The sequence below is a fragment of the Colletes gigas genome, unplaced genomic scaffold (assembly GCF_013123115.1).
Source record: "Colletes gigas isolate AHSC1104 unplaced genomic scaffold, ASM1312311v1 Colletes_gigas_Sc00011, whole genome shotgun sequence".
In the NCBI taxonomy this organism is placed as follows: domain Eukaryota; kingdom Metazoa; phylum Arthropoda; class Insecta; order Hymenoptera; family Colletidae; genus Colletes; species Colletes gigas.
The window spans coordinates 7,329,925-7,355,783 of NW_025106640.1; the positions used below are offsets into that span (position 1 = coordinate 7,329,925).

Genomic DNA, 25,859 nt, shown 5'->3' on the forward strand with positions numbered 1-25,859 from the left:
GGACGAACGGCGACCAACTTGTACCGAATAACATCGAAATGTCTTGCCATCGACTGGGAAATCCGTTCGAGAGCTGCCACCAGGAATCTTCCCAGCGATTATTCCCTCCCCTCGAGGTCAATTAGTCCGTTAATCAACGACTCGGCTCGCGTATCGCGTTATTACGCGTGACACTTTCGAAGCCATTTCGAATTCGCCGCACGGGATAATAAATGGTGCTTCGTTCGCCTAAGCACGGTGCGCGAAAGGCACAGAGATAAAATAAAAAAGTATCAGCTTCCGATGGTTACGAAGGCGTGTGCTCTGTACGCGATTTATGACCCTGGTAAATATGAAATCGATGAGGGCTGCGTCCGGTGACTTCCCTTTGGAAAAAGACGATCGATCGGTGCGGTTCGTCGTGCAGTTCCTGGTCAGAACCGGGAAAAGAAGGCGGATGATCATAACCGCGGTCGTAATTCAAAGCTAGTAACGCTAGGAACGACAGATACGATCAACCCGTCGCTGAAACGAGCTCGAGTAGGAAACGAAGACGAGTAAAACGGACGCGCCAGCATAAATCCCGTGGAATCCTCGCAGCGGTATTCGCGCCAGCCTCGGAACGATCCGCGTGTCTCCGGAAAAATCGGCTCGGAAGGCAACCGCCGGGGAACAAGGATCGGCGAACGGGCAAGAACCGACGCAAGAAAACGTATCGAATGACCGACGGTGATCGTAATCCACCGGGAAGCGCCAAGAAATTTGCGACACGATTATTTTACAGGCGCCAATCGCGCGTTCCTCGGAGCATCGCTTCCTAGCCGGGGATCGAACGATCGTTTCTCTATCTAAATTTCATGGGACCACGATCGAAATACGATTACGTGATACAATCGAATTATGGCGATTCCGAGTACAACGATCCCTCGCCGAGAGTTTGTTTATTCTATGGATGCACGTCTAGCTTTTCGAATATCTTGAGACGTTCGATCGGTGGAGGGTCAGAAGGCAGAGATCCCCGGTAATAATTCGATCGGGGGTCGTGCACGGATATCGTAAAACGTCTCGTTACCCGGCGAGAAAAAAAATCGTCGTCGAAAAGCAACACGAGCGTAACGAATCGCGTCGTTCCACGGCGACTGCTCGGACGTTTTATCTCTCTCCGGTTACCCGGCGACGACGATTTCGTCGCTACTCTCGTATATCAGGGCCCGTGCTTCGTGTGGGAGCGTCTAGAGCCGCGAAGATAAGTAATGCACAGTTTGCTCGGTGCCGGAGAGTTACGGAGGCAGGACACCTTCGGTGTACGGGAGAGCGGAGAAAAAGGATCAACGAGAGAGGAGGCGAGCCGAGAGGGAGAAATCGAAAAGGACGCCGTGCCAGGACTCTGCCTCGGCGAGGGCTTCGAACCGTGGGGCACCGTCGGATCGAGCTATATAAGTCCTCGACGACCTTGCTGCTTTTTCAATGCAAGGACGACGTTCACCCGGTAAAGCGACAGCGACGGAGAACGAAGATACAGGAAGGAGACGGAAACCAGCCTATCGGCGGACCTTCGACGTTCGCGTGAGACGCTACGCGAGTACTATAAACCCCACCGACCAGCGTCCTCTTGGTCCTTGCACCCGACGCGGAACCGACACGATACGACCCACTACATCCTGGAAAGGCGAATAGGATCCGCAAAGGGGTTGATTTCGAGCGAAAAATTGGTGAAAATTCTTTTCTTTCCGGAGCCACGAAGCTAAACAATCACTGATCCCGAGGATAGCGTGTTAATGAACTGGCTTGCAAGGAAGGGTTAAATCAGAACCTTCCCTTAAAGGAGCTAACGACTCCAGCGAGCATATTATTAGAGAAATACCCCTTTGGGAAGACTGCGGCGTATCCGACTGCGATCGAAGGCGCGTAATTGGAGAGCAGGCGAGCGGCAAAGCAGCCCTTTCCGAACTAAGTCACAGCTAGGCGGTCTAACCAAACGGAATACATATTGTAGCCGTGGAATCAGCCGGCAGGCAGAGACCTTTGCCACGGCACGGGTTTACGAGTGGACGGGAAGGGCTATAGCTCATTAACCCTTCGGGCCCGCGCAAACTCTCTTCCTTGTATGCTTATGTTTATGAATGGAACGTTATTGCTAAAGGCACCGTTGCACAATAAGAACCGTGCAGTATATGCAGGTTTTCTATTAAATAATCTCCGCGTTCCTCGAAGATCATGAGGAATAGGAAGCAAAGGGAGTCATGACACGATTAGAACCTAATTTGAAGATCGTGGAACGAAGACGACTTTTTGTTTTTGTTTTCGATTGGAAAAGCTACCATCGATCGGCGAACGGTACTAATGGATTCTAAGTGAACTCTTTGGCTGTTCGCTTTGTATTCCAGGCAATTACTCGCGCCACGACGCCGCGACGTACAAACGATACTTGGCGCGAGCTGCCCGTTTTTTTCTCTTCTCGTTAAACCCCGCGCGTACGTCATCCTCGCGCCTCGTCCGTTCGCGCGAGAAATATTCAATTACGAAAAAGCCGCCTGGAGCGGGTCGAGTAACGTCGTCGCCTCTATCCTCGACCCGCGTCATCCCCGATGGGAGCTTCGACGACGCGGGAAAGAGCACTTTTGCTCGTACGGTAACCACGAAATTGTTGGTTTATCGCGTACACGGCGGCAGAAACGTTCGTTCGTTCGAGGGACAGGAATAACGACGCAAATCCCCGAACGGCGAGCTCGTTAAAATAATACTATGAAGAATCGCGGAATTAGCAATAATCAATTTGCCCGCAACGCGAGGCTGAAATATCGTCGTCCTTCGCAACGAGAGCTTTATTACCCATATTAAGCGATGCAAAACCTCGGTCGAGTTTAACGGCGCATTAACGTCGAAATGGCTCGACTCTCGCCGACGAAAGGTACCCTCTTGGAATTTACGTCGCCCCTTACATTGTGCTCCGACACGCTGCAGAAAACAGATTCGAAAATAATAATATGTTTCCACGCTTGTTCTGATCTAAAAAGTTACTAGGTTTATTGGCCTTAACGAGCAAACGATAAATCTTTCCAACCCCTATAAGGGGGTGGTCGTTCCCTTGTCAAAAAATCCAACAATTTCGCGTCCATAAATCCAGCGACTTAAAGACCGTGGCACTGTTTAATTTTTATTGAATTCGAAGGTCTCAAAAGTCTAAAAAAAAGTAATGTTTCGTCTCTGATTTAATTTCTGCACTATCGAAGACTTCGACTGGGAAACACTTCACCACCGTTTAAACTCTCGTCTCCGGGTTACGAAACAACTTCGAGGATTAATCCCGAGCAAATTGGCGGCTAACTTCGCCGATCCACCGACCCAGTTCGCGATCCACGGCGCACGCGACCAACAATTAATGATGTATCGACTCTGGGAACTCCATTCTGCGCGGCTTGTATCGCTGACAATGAGCGATCCGGGAAATTGTTCAGGAAATACTAGGCCATTCGGTCGACGAGGTAGTTAAAACAATCTAAATAAAATTAACACGACGCAAGTCCCTCTTTGGGGCCCGACGAACACGATAGACCCAGAATGGGGGAAGTAGCGCGTCCAGCGACCTTGAGCGGCCAATATTTCCGCGCGAAGCTCGATTAAGCACCGTCCACACGCGCGACGCGGGTTCGTTATGCAAAGCAACCGATTTGTTCACCGAAATTCGTGGCTTTCGAGGCTACGAGCGACGACTTTCTCGCGCAGCTTGCGTAAACGACGCGCGAATACATTAAAGCCAGCGGGAAACCCGCGGCAAAGAAGGGCCGAAGCCAGCAGGGAGCTTGCGAAGCTTCCGCGGACGAAGAGAAACGGCTAGATTGAATCGGATTTCCAGCATAATTAATCGCGCCGCGCAGCGGGGATGGAAAAATACGATCGACCGTCTTTCTTCCACCTTTTCCGCCGTCCCTGTCCCGATCCCGCGTGCCGCTATAGTCTATGCACGCAGTGGTATATCAGCATTAGAGGCAGAACACGTTCTCGAGGACTTGGCATTTGCCGAGGAAAAGGTGAACGTATGAAATCGTTCGTGCCACGGATCGGTACGCCGCCGCGGAGACCGATCTCGACCAATCGGGACCTTCGCGCGGGACGAGGAGGGGCGATCGAAGGTGAGGACGATTAATCCTCCCGCGCGAGTGATTATTTCGTAAGGCGAAGGACGATAAAGGTCGACTTCGACCGCATTCGCAATCGGTTGCACCGGAGCGAGACTCGCAGACTCGTCTGCCGATGCATTCACCATATTGGTCATTTCTGTTACGCTCGAAAGTGCCTCGAGTTCGGTCCAAAGCAAATTGTTACGGAAGAAATGCAATTTCGATGCTGTGGTGCTTTTAAAGAAGCGTCCTAGCAAACGCAAGGCGAGATCGAACCCGTTCGTCGCGGTTCCGAGGGAATTCATCGGTGAAACCTCCACGGTGACGCGAGAAAGCGCGACAATTAACCGCCATTTTCGGATCAACGCTCTCTCGCGCGAGTCTTTCACTATATCGCATCCGCGATCGGCTTCGGAACATCGCCGACTTTTACTTTCCGCTTCTGCCGCTCTGTCGCGTCTCGTCTCGTTACGCTCGATCGGAAAGTCCTCCGTTGATTGCCTTCTGAAAAGGTTCGTTTCGACCGGCTGACCAGCTTATCGCGACTATACACCGGGAGAACTGGAGCGGAGTATCATTGCCCCACACTCCCCGCCGCCTTTTGACCGAATTGCCCGCCCACGTCGCCTCCCGCAGTCCGTCAATTTTATATCGATCACGTGTAACAGATTGGCGAAGTTACCCCGTATTTTCAAACAAACGCAACACGCTGCAAGACCATGTGTACCAAAGATCGGGTTGAAATGTTTCCTACAAGGACACCCAAAAGAGCATGGAAATGGGTTATTTTAAACACGTGGCCTTTGCTAGAGAAATCCTGGCCCCTGACCCGGGAGGACAATGCTCCGAAATCTTGTCTGGCGCTTTGTGAGCGCGTCCGGAGGTCGAAAAACGTGCGGAGCATGTGACGTTTGCGCTTTTCTCGCGCTTGTTTGGGAAATATTCAAGGACGCGGTCGTGGCGACGGAGCTTCCTGTCCTTTGAGGAACGGTCGCGTTCATAAATCGAACAGGGTCGTGAAATCTTTTATTGGCCGACCACCGTGGAGGGCGAGACGTTTAAAATAGACGCGAAAGTCAAGGCGAGGACAAGGGAGGCGAGAAGATCGACCGGGGGAAAGCAAAGGGAGAAAACGAGAAGAGAGGGGGAGGGGGGATCGCAGTAAGTTACGATAATGGCGAGGCATCGGTAAGTTATGTCAGGATGACGAGAAAGAAAGGAAACGCGAGGAAGAAACCGGCCTCGGCAAATAGACGGGATCGACGGAGAAGAAGAGGACGAATGCCGAGGAAACGATGTCGGCCATTGGCAGGTTCCACCGGAACCAGAGAGAAAAAATACAAGATGGCCACCCAAATTCCTACGCGATTGTTAACGCTGGATGGAGAAAAATGAACGGTGAATCGTCGCGACGCCGGAAGATCTCCGTTTAAGTGCAGGTTACTCGATCCAGGGATCGATCGTGTTCCCTGGAGCGGCGAGAGTACCCTCGTTACTCGCAGGTTACGCTAATTATCCACGGTTCGATTTTATTATTACGAATGGGACTCCATCGTGCTATTTTTCACGCAGATCTATTGGCGATGCAATTTTGATTCTTCAAAAAACTGAGATTGCAAACGAACAGGGTAAATAAGTAAAAAGGGTGATGTTCGAAGAAAGGGGGTGGAAAGAAATACGAGGCAGGAGAGTGGGGAAACGGCAGCCGAGAAAATACCGTGGAAACGGTGTTTGGGACGTCGTTCCGGTGTCTGGACGGGAACAAAGGGCGCAGGAAGCCGGAGAAAGCGAAGGACAGCGAGAAGATATAAGGGACAGGGACGCCGCGGGGGGGCCCTCTGCGACTTTGGAGAACTCATTTGCGAGAATCGTAAAACGATTACTGCCCGTTGCCTCGCTCGGCGGCGAGAGTCAAACAAGAAATTGCATAAAATCGCTGTCGGCCGTCCCCGGGGGACGAGCAAAAACCGCCGCGGAAGAAAGAGGGATTCCTAGAGAACTGGGGACGGAGGGTAGGGGGTGAACGCGTCGACCGAGATCTCGGAATAAACGTCGCGAATATGGATCCGGGGCGAAGAAACGTGGAAAACAATAACGAGGTCTCTCGTAAAGGGAAGATAGCAACGCGGACGGTAAAAATGGCCGCGAGATAAAGGAACGAGAGGGACGCGCGAATGGAATGCGAAAGAGGCTCTGAAACGAGGTCGGAAAAAGGCTGGATATTTTATTATCGTCGCCACCTTTCGAAACGAAACTCCGAGACGCGAAATTTCTCGATCTGTCTATCCTTTTTCTTGGCATCGCTCTTAGTAGCGTTTCACGCGCCTGATAATATCGCGAGAAGGCAATTTTCTCTCGCATCGTTTGGAATATTCCGGTTAATAGATGAAATCGAATCGATTCTGAGTTTAATAATCGGTAGCATTGTCTCTTAGGAGGAGGCCTACTTTCTCCTCGCGTGTCGCGTGTAAGGTCACGATCGCGCTTTTCTCGTTCCCGGTGCAAGTTCTTCCGGTCGTTCGAGCTTTTCCCATCTTTCCCGGTCGCTTTCACTCTCGCCTGGGAAACGAGTCAAGTGCGTCGCAGATCGATAGGAACGAACGCCGCGGCAAGGTCGCGCGTGCTTCCTGCCCAACCGCTTCCGGTTTGCCCTGCCTCGTCCTCCCTTCCCTCGTGAATCGTAAAAATTGCTACTTGTTCGGTAATTTCCAACTTAAAAATTCTATCTACGCTTTCCTAACGCCGTACCCTACATACTTGACACGAAAAAAATTTCCTCCCGATCACCAGTGACCACCACAATTTACCAAGAGCCGCGTATCGAGTAACTTCCACGCCGGTGCTCGTTCGTGGACGAAAATAATCATTAAAATGTAAAATTCGCGACTGTAGAAAGTCTGGCGCGGATCGTTCGGCGCTGTTTGGAAAAGTTATCGCTTTCCATCGCTTGAATTTATTCATGAGCGACAAACGGGAGCACCGGTCGTTCGCCGTGCGACGCGTCGCTGCTCGAGAATGGGGTTTACAAGATTTTCTCGACGCAGTGGGACCTTGAATTCGCGTTTACAACGCCGTTCGCCGCGACACGGATGCCTGATAATTCCATTCCGGACGCGACCGTTCCGAGAAATAAAAACTTCCCTCCGTTCGTCGTCGGTTCCGCATCTTTTTCTCTTCCTCTCGTCGTCGTGCAAACATACGCCAACCACGGAGTCGCAGAAGCTCGCGGTCGGGCAAACTTTACTCCCGAATAACCGATATAAATTTTAGATTCGTTCGTAAACTATTATATAGGCTCTTCGTGCCTTCCATCGCCTCGGAGGTCGGTTTTACCCTAAGCTCGACGACTTTGATAAATAAATTATCCAAACTGTGCAACTTTGTGTATCGATAATTTATTTCCTAGGTTTACACCTGGATCGTTTTCCAACTACAGCGGTGCAACTTATTTACTTCTACCTGGTGTTCTACCGTGGAATTTCTGAATAAACTGTCCGAACGGAGTGACTTTCTATATCGAGGCGAAGTCTGTTTGCATAAATACATATTCTATAAAGTCTGCAAGAGCGTAGCGATATTTTGATAATGCACCCAAAACGATAGGACGTAAAAATGGCGTCCAGAAAGGAGACATCGTCGAGGGAATAGTTTAACGCGTTGTACGCGCGCGATAGGCCGGGAATACGGGGATCTATTAAAGCGGAATACGCTCGGGGAGATCGAGCAGCGGGCGAGAATCGACGTAGATCGCGAACATCGAACGCAGGATCGCGGACAATATCGTTTGGCCGGCGCTTATTGCGATGGTAGCCTCTTTCATAGCGTCCTATCGCGATCCTACGGTGCTTCCTTTTACGAAACCCATTTCCAGCAAGCTCGCGTTTACATGTAAATCAAACGCGCATACCATTCGACCGGCCACTTACATTGGAACACTATTCCCTCGGATATACATAGTTTGACCAGCCATCAAAGTCAAAGGAGGCCTAAAGTAATCTGATTCACGCGGAACTGGCCGGCCACGGTTGTTGTTTAACGGTGTCGAGCTATCGCGACGGTCGATTATAAATTCCTCGCCGCGCGTACCGCATATTATCGGAGATTAACCCTCGAGATTAATCCTTTACCGCTCTGGTCGGCGAACTGTAGTCGCATCAAACTAGCCACGTAGAAGCCTCGAGGCAAGCTTTGAGTTCGAACCTTTCAGCCTGAATCCCCAAAGCTTGCATCCTAACCACGTCGCTTATCCGACATTCGAACCATCTGGACCAGCTCCCTGTTTCGACCACTTTTATTTCCACGATCTAAATACAACCTGATTATATGTGAATGTTTCGAACTAATAATTAATTTATCACGTCCGTCGAGTCGCCGCTAAAATCGTAACGTTAAGCCCCCCTCCGGAGGTATCGCGATTCCGAAGGATTCTAGCGTTTACGGCTCGAGGCGAGAGCCTATTTTAACAACGTCGCGTCAAACTGCACGCTGGCATCGTGAAATCGGAGATTCGCCGTGATCTCGACAATGTCGTGTACAGGAACGCGGGATTAGAGAAATTCCACTACGGTGAAAAAATGATCGCTCGCCGTGGAAGGAAACCTCGAAGCTGTCTTCTACGCCCATCCGACGCGGGGCCTCCCGAGCGAACAAGACATTGTCGCTCGTTCGTTTTGCTCGTTGCACGCTCGTTCGACGATCGTAGTCGACGGGACGCTCGACCGAGGGGAGGGGATCGATGGATCATCGTGCGCGGCCGACTCCGCCGGTCTCTCGATGGAAATGCCCGCCGCGAGAAAATCAAGCGTGGAGGTTTTCGCGCGACACCGAGTCACGACGTTTAATTCCGTGACATCGAACGTCACGATACTCCGTCGCCGCTCCCAGGGAGGCGGCAAGACGGCAATTCCATCCCGCTGCGCCGCGAATAACCTGACCCACGCCACTTTTTAACCGTCGAGATCTTTCTACGCGCAGAAAATATTCCCTCCGCCGGTTCGACCGCGTTTCCTTTACATTTTTTCTTTGTATTCGCGTGAAAAAGGAGAGCTCGTGGTTGAATTAAACAGGCCGCGCCGAAGTCGCGGGCAAAGGAGACCCGTTAAACAACGAGCTATTATTATTATCTCTCGCGAACGACGATCGGTCGGAATTTATAGATAGACGTAGACTAATGCGTTCCCGGGCCGCTTTGATCGAGACACGACGAGACACGAGGGGAAGGAGGAAAAGAATCGAGACAGCGGGCAGAAGAAGAATATAAGAAGAAGAAGAAACGGTCTCTGTATGGTCACGGATGCCGAAGAGCAATTAAAAGCAATTCCTCTTGGTTGTATATCATTCTTACGTGCACTACTGCCGCGGCTAAGCCCATTAAAATCGACCTTCGACTCCACCCGCCGGCAACAACGGGATCCTGTTGTTCGTGTTGTTTTCGAGAAGGTTCCATCGGGAGGAACTCGCTTGCCACGCAACGTTGATTTCCTCGACGCAGACCGCAGAGACGCAATACGGCGTTATTTAACGAACAACCCCGAATGGTCGGCGACGAATACGTTGAAACCGAGACTGCTGCTCGAACGGCGAGGAGCAAATTGAAAGAGCGGATATAAAACGAGCGATAAAGTGTTTGAGCAAATCACCGGATACCTAAGCGACTCGCATTAACTCGACCGTATCGCGGCGTCTCGTTCGTTCGCGCGCGTTGTAAAATCCACCCTCGTTTGAATACGTCCATAAATCGGGGTTGGCCGGGGAATCGTGATTTCGTGGAATCGTAATCGTGTGACGGGGAAAACGCGAATCGGCACACGAATCTGCCGCGTGTACCGAGGGGGATCCTGGCAAATGAGGAAGAAGCAACGAAGAAGTTTCCAAAGGCACGCGGATATGTCTACACGTGGGAGAATCTGCGTATTTAAATTGTAGATGATCCCTCCACGCTCGCGAAACCCTACGGCCCCGCGACGTTCTTGCCTCGAGGAACCTTTCGCGGGGATCTGTTCCTACGATCCTCTCCGTCGAGGAGGATCTCGTGGAACTCGAATACACCTAAAGACACGGGGCAAAAATTACTGCAGTCGGTATAACGGTTGTTAACGAAGAGGCAGATCTACCCGATAGACGCACGGTTGTCTCTTTGAGTGAACATTGTCGCAAAAACTTAAACAGGGCTTTTAGTTCTTATGGAATGATTGCCACGCATCAACTGTTAATTTATCCTTCCGCGAGGCTAAACTGAAGATAATTCAGGGGAGAGGATGAAGATCGCGTGAGCGGGGACTGTTGGGACGATGGGATATCGCTACGAGGAGCGCAATCGGAACCATAGGTAAAGTGTTGAGTGGCTAATGGACTCGCGAGAACCAAAGGAAAAAGTTGAAATTCTTTGTACCGATACAGGTACAATAATCAGTCTACGTAAAATAGAATTGAAAGCGTCATATTTTGTTATTATCGAATGATTTTTGCACGCTGGAAAGGGAGCGGGGTTAATCCGGCCTGATGGAATAGGTGGTTCTGTCGAATCTGCGGATAATGGCGGCGGAGGTCGGGCATCGATACGAAAAACGTTTGGCGTTTCCTGCGTGCACCGATGCGTGTGAAAAGTATGCCTCCCGCGTAACGCGATTTCCTGAAAACGATTGCATTCCGTCCGACGCGACGCACACGCCGCCGTTTTGTTCGCTTTTTCGATCGTCGATTTCCGCGTGCGTCGGATACCGGAGCTCGGGGACGGGTTCTTTTGCTTTTTAACGACCCATCGATCGACGATCGAGTCCATCGGTGCACGGATACCTTTTTTTTTTTAGATTCTATTAATATCGGATATCAGCGATCGAATCGGTTCCAAATCGTTCTCTCCCGTTTCGCGGGGATTTCGAGGGACGGACGCCTATTTTCAGTCGAATCGCGTTAATGACTATAAAGGCGGAGAGGCGGCGCAGAGAAAGGGGACTTTAGCCAGGCGAAATGTCGACGTATCGATTCCACTCGAAAGCGAAGCTGGCTGGCGCAGTTTTCAGGTTTCACTTGGCCGCCGAGCGTCCCAGGAGCTCTCCTGCACAAACGCATTCCAAGTACGCGAACTGTCGCTGAAACGGGAATAAAACTCTGGCGAGAGAGAGCCGTCGAGATTGCCGGTGCCATCGACGCGGAACAGAATTTATTGTTCTTCCCGAACCTTTCCTCGCGGAGAACTTTTCGAACCTGTTATCGAAAAAGGACGACCGCCGCGAGATTTGTCGTCGAAAGTCCGTCCGAAAATTCGTCCTCCGCCATGGAAAACTCTCATAAATTCCGCGAGCCGACCATACACGCGTTCTCCTCGCCCTTTTATCCCGATTCGATCGTGCATGATCCGGTAGCTTATCTTCGGGAACGAACCTCCAATATAAATTTTTCACGCAGTCACGGACGCTCGTTCTGTATACGCGTAAACTCTTTAGAACCGGCGCGATCCGGGGGGACGTTGACGAGAATTTACAGCGAGCTCGAACGATTTCAAGCGTACCGCAAAAACCACCAAACCGGAAAATGCCTAACGCCTGAATCCAACTGCGTTTTCTCTCTCGCTCGACTTACGAGCAATCTTTTAACGGACGATCGCAGAAACAAGCAGAACGAACGGACACTTAAATCATCCTCGAGATTATTCCGCTTTTTACTTTCCCGGGAATAGCTTCTTCCATACATTTTCCGAGGATATTAATGTTTACTCTCGCCCTTTATTCCGGGTACGACTCTGTTCGCTTTACTCAACTTCTACCTTCTCTGTGGACGCAAAAAATGGATTCGTATCAGTTTCGAAAACGATCGTTGCAAGGTAAAGGGCAGAAAACACAACAACGGAGATTGTCAAGCGGATACGGTCGTGTTCTAAGAAAGAAATATGGCCGTGAACCGGGTCGTTAAGTATCGAAAACATCGCGGGACCGATAAGAGCGTTTGCAAAAAGCTGGCTCGGAGGCGAGCGGCCCCGGAGGAAATCAATGAGCGCGAGGGCGCTCGACCCTGAAATTAATCGATTCAATATCGAGATATCGCTGTCCATCGTACGACTTCCGAGGGCGTAGGAAGGAAAGAAGTCGACCGGTCGTGAGAGAGGAGAGATACGAGAGGGAAACGTTAAAGGCCATTCTAGGCGCAAAGAGTCAAGTAGCCGCAGGTGGTAAACCAATCAGCCGCGAGCGAATCGCGCGTGCATTTATGCCGCGGAGCCTAATGCGTCTATGGGATAGAGAACAGTCCCGAGTGTTTGCGGTCCACGGATCCGAGGATCGAGGATCGAGGATCGAGGATCGTTCGTCTACGTACGGCGCGCGTCCATCGCCGATTTATCCGGCATATTTTCTACCATTGCTTCGACACGCCGTTGAAACGAAATTCAAAGGCAGCTGATCGCGGAGTCAATTCCGCCGTTCCATTTAACCCCCGAGTATATATTATATACCGCACGAGTTACACGGCTGCCAGGTTGCTCCATTATTAATTGCCGGTGGCAACGTATGGCCGTTCGACCATGGCGAGGTTGCCACGCTCGCCTCGTTATTATTTCCAGGGGCTCGTGGATGCGACTGCGTCTCGTTACCCCCGATACAGGGTTAATTAAATCTTAACGCGCACGCGCGCGTCGCGAAACCTTTCCTGGACACCCAAGATATCAACCCTTGCGCCAATAATAGAAATCGTAGTTGCTCGATAACCGGGCTTTTCAGGTACCCCCACGTTTCTTTCTCACAATTGTTCCGTAAACCACGGTACAACGTATGGATCTCGAAATTAGTACACGCAAAAATCTAATCGAACGATCCTTGATCCGTGGAGTTAGGAATTTAGGTTGCAGCGGTTTTCGCGCCCGAAACCGACCGGGGCACCAAAGTTCGTAAATGTCAAGTTTTGAAGGAGTGGACGACGGTCGCGGATCGGCGTCGCTTTTCAGCGTTTAACGAGCGACGTTTCGTAATTTCGTGGATCGTTAAACCGGCACGCATACCGTTTCGGAACCGATCGTTAAATATGCGAGACAGTATTGCCCCTCGCGAAACGGCCCTAGCGTCGTGAGCACGGTTAATAGAAACGAGAAAGAACAAAGCGGCTGAAAATGGAGGGCGCGAAACAGCGTTCGGAACGCCTCCACGAAACAGCTTGCTAAAAAAAATTATTTTTCTCGCGTAAAATCTCATTTTTAATGTACAATTTAAAACACCGTGTTTGGTCGATCATCTCTGTCGACGGAAACAAAGCTCGAACGTGGGTTCGAAGTTGCAACGTTCTATAAACCATGGACCCTCGGCTGAAACGAAAAGACGAGGAGGCGGACAGGGCAAAAAGAAATTCGCGAGCCTCTCACGATTGATCTCGCCGAAACGTGGCTGCTAGGGACTCCGGGATACCCCTAATCGCCTTCTACACATATGCATATAATCGTGCTCTAGGATTGGGACTCGAAACAAAAGGCTCCGAAGGAAACGACGGTTCCTAGTCGACCTCGCGATCGACCGGTGATTACCGTCGAGCTGAACACTCCCGACTACCTGCTTCATTTTTTACGATCCCTGGTACCTCTGGAGATCTCGGATTCGGGACTGGACTCTATGTAGACCGTGAGTCCTCCCGGTAGCTCGATCAACGCATCGACTGACACGATTTTGCAAATTCTTGCACTGTTATTGACGAGTCGCATACGTAATCGCTAAACCAAGGGTTAATGGAATCTTGATCGAAATCGGATGCAAAGAACGGACTGGAAAAACCTTTGAAACGCTGGGCTGGCGAAAGTTCATTATCGAAAACCGATGTGCCAGCAATTTGGAGCAACGACTTCCGAGAGAAACACACACGGCGGCGACGGAAGTCCGAGGAAAAGAGTTGTTCCTTGAACCGGACGAAGCTCGACGGATATCCAGAGATCGCGCAATGAGCACGGCATTCCGGTGACTCGCGACACGGATATACCTAATTTCCGGCACGCGGAAGGATCCCCTACGGTCCCCGAGGCGAGATCGACGGGACGCGAAGTCGCACATGTGCGACTCGCGTTCAATTTTTCGCGCGTACTAAACGTACACCCGATACGTGGATTACGGGAAGCCCTACCGACCGGCTAGCGACGCGTAATTCCCAATGACATTCCGAATATCGCAAATTCGGTTTAATCCGATTTAACGTCTGACGGTCTTATCGTCGAACGGTCACCGCCGGGGATCGAGGATCGAGGATCGTTAATCGTCGATCTACGACTCTGCGCGCGCAGATAGAGTGTTAGGAGTATATTGGGGGCAATTTTTATGGGCTGATATTCACACCCAACGGGGTGGAAAATACCCCTATTTCAGAATTTTACTCTTCAATATCGGTATCAGTGAGAAAAATCTTTGAAAACATTACAAACAATTTATTTCGATACTTGTTCAACGCCTGAATATAATATATGGAAAAATTGATTATCGATTAATAAGTATCATCAAGCAGCCGGAATCTAAATCGCGAAACGAATCTGACGATCAACGTTTCGCGCCGGGCGATACTTGGCCCAAGCTCGGGAATCGATCGACGTTGATTGACGTCATCGCGAAATTTCACGGTTTCCACACACATCCACACGCACAGCCGTATCCGGCAACGAATATCACCAGAATTGCACCGAAAGAACGTATTGGAATCTCTGAAATTTTCACCCACCGATGAAAGGGTGAAAATCTCCGCTTGTGCTGTCGAGCATTCCGTTGGCAAAAAAAAGGGGAACAGAAGGTAAATGGAAACAATGGATTTCGAAAATCCGGGGAAAAAATCCTTACGTTCCGGGGTCAGCAACGAATCGGCTCCCGATCAATTTTCCACCGTGTACGTGGATTTTCTAAAAAATTGGAAATCTTTGGTAACAGAACGCGGAGAGCGAGTGATATCAGAAATACGTATTAAAGAGTGGAAAATTTCGCCGGAAACGATATCGTATCAAAGGCAAGCAAGATTATTGAACGATGTTATGAAAAAATGGTAGAAACGATACTTGTACAAACACCGGAATTATCCACTTGACTCGATCGTTTCTAAAAACTCCTATCCTACTTGAAATTGCAAGATAAGCGTTACGGATTCATACTAACGTCGCAGAATCGAGAAACAGAACTATCGCGAGGAAGCTCGTGGAATCGAATCGAATGGAAAAATCTGACGATTATAACGTTCGATTGGCCACGTAACTTTTATTGTGTCGGCGTGTGACTGTGTCAAGGCTGGACACGGCATCGAAACGTGACTGTACAAGTGCACGGATACGTGTCTGGGATCCGTTTGATACAACCACTTCTATTGTTGTTGCTATTTAACAATGGAAGAGAACAAATTTTGACGAATAATATATTTAATAAAAATTAGAAAAGCAAAGCTTCTTTGTTAACAGCTTACGGAGTATACCAAGTTTAAAAATGTGTTCTCCAGAATGTATATTTATATTTGTGTCGCTGCTCGAGAAGAATCGACGACAAAAGTGGGTGGAAGAATGCTTGTAAAGTGGACCCAGCGTCCCCCGAAACGGAAGTGGTCGGACCCCGAGCTCGATGAGCACCTGTGAGAGGCGGAGGACGAGGTTTCACGCCGCGTGTCCTGCGAAAGACTTCTCCCCGAGCGAGGATATCGCGGGATCGCCGCTGAAATCGCCGCCCGTCACGGATCACCGGACCCCAAGGACGAAAAAGGAGAAACAGGAAGCGTCCTGGCGGCGCTTTCGCGTCGAAACGGTTATTTCACGACGACGTAATTTCGCGCCGCGGCTTTTTCTGGCCAGCCGATGCCTTCCTAAACCGGTAAACACGTAATCTTATTAGCCAACTTTCTGAAATCCGACCAGTCCCCGCGGCGTGCAATTTTTATATGCATATAACGTTATATCATTATACGATCGCGTCAACGTTTCACACAACGATCCCTCGTTAGCAACGGACTGTTCTAACACGGCTCTTTTCAAACTTCGAAAGAATTTTTCCAAACAGAATCTCGCATAGGAAAGAACTTCACACGCTAAAAGTGTACCCGTTAGGGTTTCACGAACCCGATTGGCTATCGAACGGTATAATCGCGGACGCATATCGAACTTCCCGCGTTGATTACAATTCCAATGGGCGGCTACCCATAACGAACCCAGCGGAACATCTTAACGAACCGTTTCCCTCGTTCGACGCCTAATCAGACGTATCTTATTAGCACGGTATCGGGTTAGCCCATCGGATTATGAAACTGTCTTCGCCATTATCCGATCGACTACGGAACGATTCCGTTTTAATCAGAATTAACGACGCATTCTTTCGCTGGAACGGTTCGATGTTTCTAATTAAAGCGAAAGATTCGAAAGTTCCTTAGCCCCCGGGGCGGCCTTTCCGAGGCATTTTTACGCGAAGCGGAAGATGACTCCGTGAAAATCGATAGCAGGGATTGCTACTGAAAACGTTCTCGCGAACAATGCAACGATTCTGCGTCGACGAGGCTCTCCTAACGAATCCCCCCGGGGGGCCGAATGATCGCATAAAACCGTGTCATGCTTGCAAAATTTCGGGATCTGACGCAACACGATCGTTTCGAAACGAGTACGACGCCTATGCTGAATTATCCGTTGGTTAAATTCGCGCAAAGTGCATGAAAGTTGGATCGAACGGAAATTACGCTCGATCGAGCCTTCCTTCCTCCGTAGAACGTTCGTTCCTTGGGATACGTTCGATCCAGCATCCAATCAACGCCCGCTGCGACTCTTTTATTCGCGCCCAGCCATTTTCCACCGAGTTTTCCGCCCGACGAAGCGCCCAATTCGAACGCATTGTTCGGCGTTTATCGCCGCCGATGACACTAAACAGAAACAATACTTGACCTTCCATCATGCCTTCTGGATTTTCTTCGTGCTACATTTTACGATAAAATGGTCCCGTAAACTTTATCTACCGCTTCGTAGAACTACGAAACGAACAAAGACTGTAATCAAACGTTGCGAAGCGAAGACCTTGTAATAACTAAAGAAATTCGAGTCTCTCGGCGTACGAACGACACCCGGAGACAACCGCAAACGCATCGAAGACACGATTGTTTCGACCCCGACTTCGTACGAACAACCTCGTAGCACGTACGTGATTTCTCTGCTAACAGGTTCCCCCGACGAGGTGAATCACTTATGACTCACGCACGAATTCATATGCGAAACCGAGCTGGAAGGTCCGTGGTTTTCGAACAACCTGGACACAATGTTATCGCACCTGGGCATCCTGCCTTTTATCCGCCGGAAATCGCCGCGAAACGAATTCGACTTCGATCCGAAAACGGTAATACCTTCTTTCGACTGGCAAAACGTAACCTTACTGCGTTCGTTCCGAGCGTAAATTATAATATAGTCGTTAGAGCATGTATAAATAACAGAAGACGGTGCACAAATTAAACGTGGAAGGCCTCTACGCGAAGCAACAGGTTAGCGTTCGACAACCAGAATACGAGGGTCGTACAAAATTATTTTTAGTTAAAGGGGTCAATTACAATCACTTTTGGTGAATAGACATACCCTCGAAATCCTAACTGGTATCGAGAAAAAAATTCAGCAAGTGCCTAAATTTTTCGGCGAAAAGAAAAATTTCAAATCGTTCTAAAAAAATTATCTTTAGTTCCAGGGGTCCATTATACTCACTTTTGGTGAATAGACATACCTTCGAAATCCTAACGGGGTTCGAGAAAAAAATTCAGCAAGTGCCTAAATTTTTCGATGAAATTGAAAAACTTCAAATCGTTCTAAAAAAATTATTTTTGGTTCCGAGGGTCGATTTTAATCACTTTTGGTGAATAGACATACCCTCGATATCCTAACTGGTGTCGAGAAAAAAATTCAGCAAGTGCCTAATTTTTTCGACGAAAAAAAAAATTTCAGATCATTTTGAAAAAATTATTCTCAGTTGCATGAGTCGATTACAATCATTTTTTGTCAATAGACATACCCTCGAAATCCTACGCATTTTCATGAAAAAAATTCCAATAGGTGCTGAAAATTTCGGCGAAAACAAAATTTTTCTAATCGTTCTGAAAAAATTATTTCCAGTTGCACGAGTCGATTACAATTATTTTTGGTGAATAGACATACCCTCGAAATCCTGTCCACTTTCGAGAAAAAAATTCGAATAGGTGCTAGAAATTTCGGCGAAAAAATTATTTTTTTTGGCCGTTGACAAACGAAAGTAACTGTCGTCTATCTCGCGCGGTGGATAATTTCCGCGCAAACTGTTGTCGGATTTTCTTTAAATAATATATGACGAGAGCGGCAACGGGTCGCAGTAAAATGTAATGCACGGCGTAACGTTCAAAGTAACGCGCGCAATAACTTGCGCGTGTTATGGCCCTTAACTCTCTTTCATCGTGCCACGTGGAAATACTTGGATTAATGAGATTTGCCCGAGAGCGCCTATGATTTAGGATTAACGGACCGAACAACGGTGATCCCGGCTCTTTCGTACTCCGTGCGACTCATTATGGCGGCCAGAACCAGTTTGCACTTTGATACCGTGTCGCCGACCGTGGCCGTAAAGCAATTTTACAACGATCGATGGCACTTTAAAGACGATCTTTCGCCAATGCTTATCGCGAAAATAAAATAAAATGTTACTGGATTCGATGCAGTTCGATTTAAAGCGTCGGAAATTGCTCGACTTTGCCGGCGACCTTATGGCGCTGATTCGGCGAACGAGGCGGACGGAAATATTCCGCGGAACGGAACGAGTCAGGGCCGCGACCGACCGGGAATAAAATTAGACAAGAGTGACTGTTCTACGTGGAGGAATGCGCAACAAAGTTCGATCAATTAAGAGTTAACGAAGAAAGAAGAAACTCGGTTGTTTCTCCCGCGATGGCCGAGGAGGGAACGAGAGAAGCGGCGCACGGAGAAGGAGGGAGCGAGAGAAATCCGCTTTCTGCAATTAATCGCATCAAGGACGACTTTCCCAGGCCCCGAAGAGACGTCGAGGGAAAATTCATCGAATCGAGTCGCTCGAGAGGCACAATGGCCGGTTGATCTCCTTAATTGAAATGCTTTAATTAGAGCCTCGTCCGAAGAGAGAACACAAAGGAAACAGAAAGAGGGGCCGAGGGGAGGAAAAACAGAGATGGAGGAGGATCGAAGGAGTCGTGTCACGAACAGCCGAAGCTTCTTTTTCGCGAAACGAGGAAAAAGAAAGTTCTTTCCCAGGCGCCGCTCAACGGATTCCACAATGGGCCGGATTCCCGCGTTCATTAGACGCGGATGCTTAATTTTAATCGGCCTCTCATCGGGCGAATATGATCTCGAGAAGGGAACAAATTCGTTGCAATTTCCTGCCACCTGAAGACAATCAACCGTGGCAAAATCCGACAATTGGCTACGAATATCCTCCAATTAATTAGCGCCGACGGGTTTCGACAAACGAAAGAAAATATCTCGAAAGAGAAATCCTAATTAACGCGACGCGAGCTATCAATTAAAAAAAAAATATCGCCACTCTAAAAACCCTGCATTTTTATTTATTCATCGAATAATGCGTTTGACCGAATTACTAACACCCCAATTACTGTCCCCTTAATCAAGCATCTAATTCGTTATGCAATGCATTTTTCATCGATATTATCTGTAATTTCTGCGAATATTCCATTAAAAATACATTACCGATAAACTGTTAATTTTACGCAATTACGGCGTACGCTAATAGGGCAAATACGTCGAGTATATTTATATTGGTACGAATAAAATATTCTGCATACGGTTTCAATATTTTTCGCATCGGTACACTCTCTGCGAGTGCATAAAATTCACGTGTTTTTCAAGAACGTTGTCGACAACGTTAATGCTTGCATTTCGTACTAATTAACGAAAAAAGAGAGCAATTATGGGAACATGCCCGAAAAGTCCATTTGGCAAGAACGAGGTAGAAAAGAAACGCACGGTCGGCATTAAGAAAATCTAAGCAATCGCGATAATTGTTAGTAACCTTGCAAACTCGTGTAAAATGGTCGCTTATTTCGTATCCCGAGGTGCGCTGCGTAGGTTTAAATAACGGGAATTTGCGTAATGAGCCCGAGAAGGCATTTAAACGCAGCTGACGTAAACAGGACAAACAATCTGACAAATCCCTGCAGGTATAGAGACTCGCGCAATTATCGAGGCAACCGGTCCGATGAAAAGGAACCCCACTTACGCTACGTACCCCAACCGTCTGTGGTTTCTGTTTCTCCGACCTTTTTATGCCAGCGGTTTCCAAACTTCTTGGAAGGCAACCCCCTTTTCACGTTCAAATTATTCTCATTTACACCTCTAATCGCCTCGTGACACCCTCTCGCCTCTAATTTTGAAAAAGACCGTGTTACGCAATCGTCGTTGTCTCGGCAACGATCTGCTTCTATCTGAAACGGAAGACTTCCACTTTCACTTGTTACTAAGCGACCGCTCATTCTGCTTGTCAACGCCACGCAACGAACAAGTCACGCGTGCAATTATCGAGGTTCTACCGAATACATCGCGTCCGTGCACGTACAACGCGTAATTAGGTAATCAAGATTCGCGCGCGAGTCCGATAATTTATTCGGAACGCGGAATTTACACGTCTCGAGATTCACGCTCGATAACCGCTCGCGTCCTGTTCGCCAGGTGAGTTTTGTTCGATTTTGCAACGCGATCTGGGAAATCAATTGTTCTTTAAACCGTTTCGTGACCTATTGGCGGGATTTTCTTTCCGAAAGCGGACGTTCACCGAGTCGGTCCGCTCTGCATTCTCATCCGATATTTTTTCCCCGCTTTCTATTCCCTTTTTCGGGGGAGTCCCACTTTCGGATCGTTTGCGATAACCGGCCTCTTTCGTATGCAAAGACCCGGTCGCGATACTGTTATTGTTTCTAAACGAGCGTCCAGCCACTGCGTGCCTCGGGAATTTAATCTTTCGCCGGAGAAAGGTTGCTCCTCGCCGATGAAACGTTACGCGGACATGTTTGGGCGACGGGAAAAAGGCAACGCGTACATACAGGCTGGGAAAAATTTTAATGAGGGTTTCCAGAAGCCAAAATAAGACGAAAATCAAGAATATCAAGTTACTGATGGAAGCTTCGTTAAAAAGTTATTAACAATTAAATTCCAAAATTTCAAATCGTTCTGGAAAAATTATGATCGGCCGCGGGGGTCAATTACAATCATTTTTTGTCATTACACATATCCCCGAATTCCTACGCAGTTTCGAGAAAAAAATTCGAGAAGGTGTGAAATTTTGCGACGAGAAAAAAAATTTCAAATCGTTCTGGAAAAATTATTTTTACCTACGGGGGTCAATTACAATCATTTTTGGTGAATAAACATACTCCCGAAATCCTACCCATTTTCTAGAAAAAAATTCGAGAAGGTATGAAAGTTTTCGAGGAAAAAAAAATTACAAATCGGTCTGAAAAAATTATTTTCTGTTGCGGGGGTGAATTACAATCATTTTTGGTGAATAAACATACCCCCGAAATCCTACCCATTTTCTAGAAAAAAATTCGAGAAGGTATGAAAGTTTTCGAGGAAAAAAAAATTACAAATCGGTCTGAAAAAATTATTTTCTGTTGTGGGGGTGAATTATAATCATTTTTGTTGTATAGACATACCCCCGAAATCCTGCGCATTTTCTAGAAAAAAATTCAGTACTGGTGGAACTTTCAATGTTAATAACTTTTTAACGAAGCCTCCATCAACAAATTGGTATTCTTGATTTTCGTGTTATTTTGGCCTCCAGAATCTCCCATTAAAATTTTTCCCAGGGGTGGCTGAACACCCTGTATACTGTAAAGCTTTTTTGCATATAAATCAAAAACTACCACAAAAATCTAAAAAAGGAACAATAACGGAGGTGTCGAATTTAAACCGATGTTTCCCCGGGAGGTAAAAAACGGCGAAGCGTCGGCGCGACGAATTTTTATCGGGGGTTTTTTGTTTTTATATTCCAACGAAAGAAGACAAAGAGGGGTCGCGAGCCGAAACAACGGGAACTCCGCGGTGGAAGCTTCGAAATTAGCATTTCAATTTGTCCGCGCAGGTGTTTCGCAGGCTGCAACCGCGACGCGGAGTCGACGACGATCGACGAGTCGTGTCGTGTTGCGTCGCGTCGTGTCGCGTCGAGTCGAGTCGTCAGCCGGCGAGCACCTGACATTTTCAATGCAAAGCCTCCGCACACAATACTCGAGGCATAGCATTTACATAGCCGCCTGCACGCTCCTATCCTATCTTATCTGCCTTTCTACACCGATGAACGAACGTTATTACGTTCGCGCACGCGAACCGTCGGTTATTTCTTTCCATTTTTTTGTTCGCGATCGAACTCGCGGAGAAAAATCGGATCGCGGTCGGCTTTGCCCGCCGCGGCATAATAGCGGTTTAACGATACGAGGCAAATTTCAAAGCTTTTACGAGGCCCCCGCGGACCGTTCTACGCCCTAACGAAGATGCACCGACGTAATTGGCTTTCGATTGTAACCCGGCTACCTGTTAATTTATCAATGGACCCGCGCGCGCGAGCTAGCGAGCAGATGGCGGAGTTAATCCTGTGATTGAACGCGGCCTCGCGGTTCGCTACGAGCCAAAAGAAGCGAATCCGGACGGTTCTTACGAAACGATCGCATTAATCATTTCTCAGCACTCTTTCTAACGAAGCCCGAAAAGAACGAAAACAAAAACCCGTTGACGGAATCTTTTCGAAGACACAACACGCCACACACGCCCTTGTAATTGCATTTACGAGCGCGGATGAACCATGGAAAAAGTATCCCGGAGACGTTACAAAATGATGCAAATGTCAACGCTGACTACCGCCACCTACAGACATTCTTAATAAATGAGGTGTCTCGTTTACGGCGTGGAAAAGGCAACGCGCTCGTCCGCCAAAAGAAATTGTGTACTGGAAACAAGCTGCTTTCCCGTCCCCGTGTACTATACCCACGTTACCCGTAGCCTCCTTCTCGACGTATTCTATGGCAACATTTTTCTTGCTCCCTGTCGGGAAACAATATGTCCGCCGCGGCGCGTGTTCGCGCGGGAAAGAAACGAAAGATTAACGCCGTAACGCCGAGGGAAACGGTCCCGTAACAGATCGTCGGCGAACGTTTCTATATATGCCCGTTAAAGCATTAACGCGCCGTAACTTTTCAGCGGTCCGAACAAACGCGGCTCGTTACGTTCCTCGTTAAACGAACGAGCTTTTATTGCGAGCTACGACGCGTACTGTTATCGTTAACTGTACAAGAGAACGTAAAGCGTAACTAGATACATAGCGTGATCCTCATCGAGGAACTTTCACAGCGGTATTTACCTTAGAGCGCGTTGTGTGGTCTTCATTTCTGGCTGTTTCCCCGCAAATTCTTCGAACCCAATACGTCCCCCTCAGCGTCGATCCATCGGTTCGTTTCGGGCGTTCGAGCGCACACCACGCGTATCGACGAATAAAATAAAAGACAGCACACACGGGGGCACAGCTAGGCACGCACAACGCGGGGAAAAAACCACTTTTCTAGGTTACCCTCGCGAGAATCGAATCAACGATGCTGGATCGAAAGGACTCGACGAGATCACAAACTGCATCGATCACTATGGAACAACTTCTCCGGACACGACCAGGGCGGATCGAAACCTTCCGTGGATCGTTCTCGTTCCCAGATCTCCAAATCGACCGGACAGTTTACACGTTACTTCGGCGCGAAGACAGATTGCACTTCCATCGAGTGCGCAACGATAAGACGCACGAATTAGATTAGTGGGACTCGCGACCGAGACACTTGGAGGTTAGGTCGAGCACGGAGAGAGCCACATAACCTCTCTTTCACCAACCGGACGATCCTGCGACCGTGGCGTCAGCGACGAACTCTTCCGCGCCGTCGAAACACCCGACTCTGTCGTTCATTTTATTTTCACGATGCATGCTTCGACGACTGCCATGTACCCCGGTAGAGACGGTTACGATTGTAACTAGCACGTGTCACCGACTCGGATCGATTCACTGACAACTGTCCTCGTCACTCGCGAAATTCTTTTCGTCTTTGCTCCTCGGTGTCCTCCGAAAACTAGATCGCAAGAAATCGAGTGACGCGAGCATCACGACGTTCGCGCGTCGGTGTACGGATCGGTTTCTTGTTATCGTCTCGAACCCGACAAACCTTTGCCCCGAACGCAAAAGCGTGCCACTTAACGAATGACCGATGCCTCCTTCCGACCGGCAGGACTGGTTTACGCGATAAACACGCGGCCGGGCCCCGGGTTCGCGAGAAATCGATTCGTGGCTCGCGACACGATGAAAAACAACCGCGTACGTAAATCCACGCGCGAGCTTCCTGGAACGGTACGCGTGATACGCAGAGCAGATACCGACGATCCGGGGTTTGGAAAGCCGAAAAACTTGGAATCGCGCGCGGCAGGTGCAAAAGGTGCCGGTTTACACCGAGAATCAACGACCACCACTCTTTGCCAGGTCCCAACCGAGAGGTCCACCGTACGAGGACTGGTTCCACGAGACTCCCCGTGCTCGACCGGCCAGACTACTTCGGACACGATAGAAGGAGAGGGGAAACCGCACACAGAAAGAGAGTGTTCGGCCGAGCGACGACGGAGGGGCCGAGGAGCGTGTGGAGAGCGGACTCGTGGAGTGTGGGTCCCGTTCTTCGGAGAGAGGCTTGTTCCAGCGAGCGCGAGGAAGTACTGTTACTTAGACAGAGCCTTCGGGGCCCAGAACGTGCTGCAAAACGCGATGCAGACCGGGACGCGGTGCATATAATTCCGGAGACGTTCGGTCCGGCAGATGGGAAAAACACGACCGTTTTCGCGAGACTGTCTCTCGCGTACCAACCGAGACACGGAACGCGCGTATCGACGGAGCTTGGGTTAACCGATTCGCTCCCGTCTTTCCCTTTTCGACCACCGTGCTTCAAGGATGCATTTATTTTTCTTTTCGTTACGAACTTGCAGCCGATGGGATCCGGTATCCGGTATCCGGTATCCGTCGATGTCTCGATAGCTCCGGTTTCGTCTCGAGGCCTACACGGAAAGTCCGACGACGACGCGACGCGGACCCGTATTTATCCCCGAATTACCAAACTCGTGAAAGTCGGGTCGCGCGAAACGAATCGTACGATCGCTAGAATGCACATTGCGGTATAAACGTATCGCATGTAACGTGTACGCGTGCGTGGACACGCACCGACGAATCGCGTGTCCTCGTTCACCCTCTGTTTACTTCTGTGCACGCGAGATTTCAGCGAAACGTAGGCAGACCTTCGCGCAGCCAGCTATATCACCACAGCCCTCCGCGCTCGAGCAGAAATACATAATCGGGGTACGGTGACAATTTCGAATTCCTTTCCTAGATTTTTTTCTCTCTTTTGCTTTCTCTCCGTGTCTTTCTTTTACCGTCGAGGCCGGAATACAAGGTACGACGGATACGCTCACCGCTCGGTGGTCGCGGCTCGACTGGACGACTGGCCGCCTCCGCGCTATTACCCGCCGTGCTCACACCCGTACCAACCGAACCGGCGCACCCCGCCTAACGCGCTACTACCCAACGTGCTCGCATCTTAACTCCTACCTGTGCCCGTGTCATATGCACCACGTATGTGTCGTCGGTGGCCACTGATACTACAACGATCGGGTGTAACCGGTTTCACCGATTTTTTCCCGAAAAGCCCTCGCGACCGTTTGTAAAATTGTTTGCCCTTTGTCGTTTCTTCGAGCGCGCGTTTGCTCGTGGAAAATACACCTTGACCCTT

The 25,859-nt window shown here is 49.1% G+C and overlaps 1 protein-coding gene across 1 annotated transcript in view; it reads right to left on the reverse strand.

Moving 5' to 3' along the window:
• The window catches only part of LOC122398268, a 104,081-nt gene extending 78,453 nt beyond the window's left edge, over positions 1-25,628 (reverse strand). Inside the window, exon 1 of the mRNA XM_043397979.1 lies at positions 23,417-25,628. Coding sequence (XP_043253914.1) covers positions 23,417-23,442 — 26 coding nt within the window. The 5' untranslated portion in view covers positions 23,443-25,628. The remainder of the gene's footprint in view (positions 1-23,416) is intronic.
• Positions 25,629-25,859: the final 231 nt, after the last annotated feature.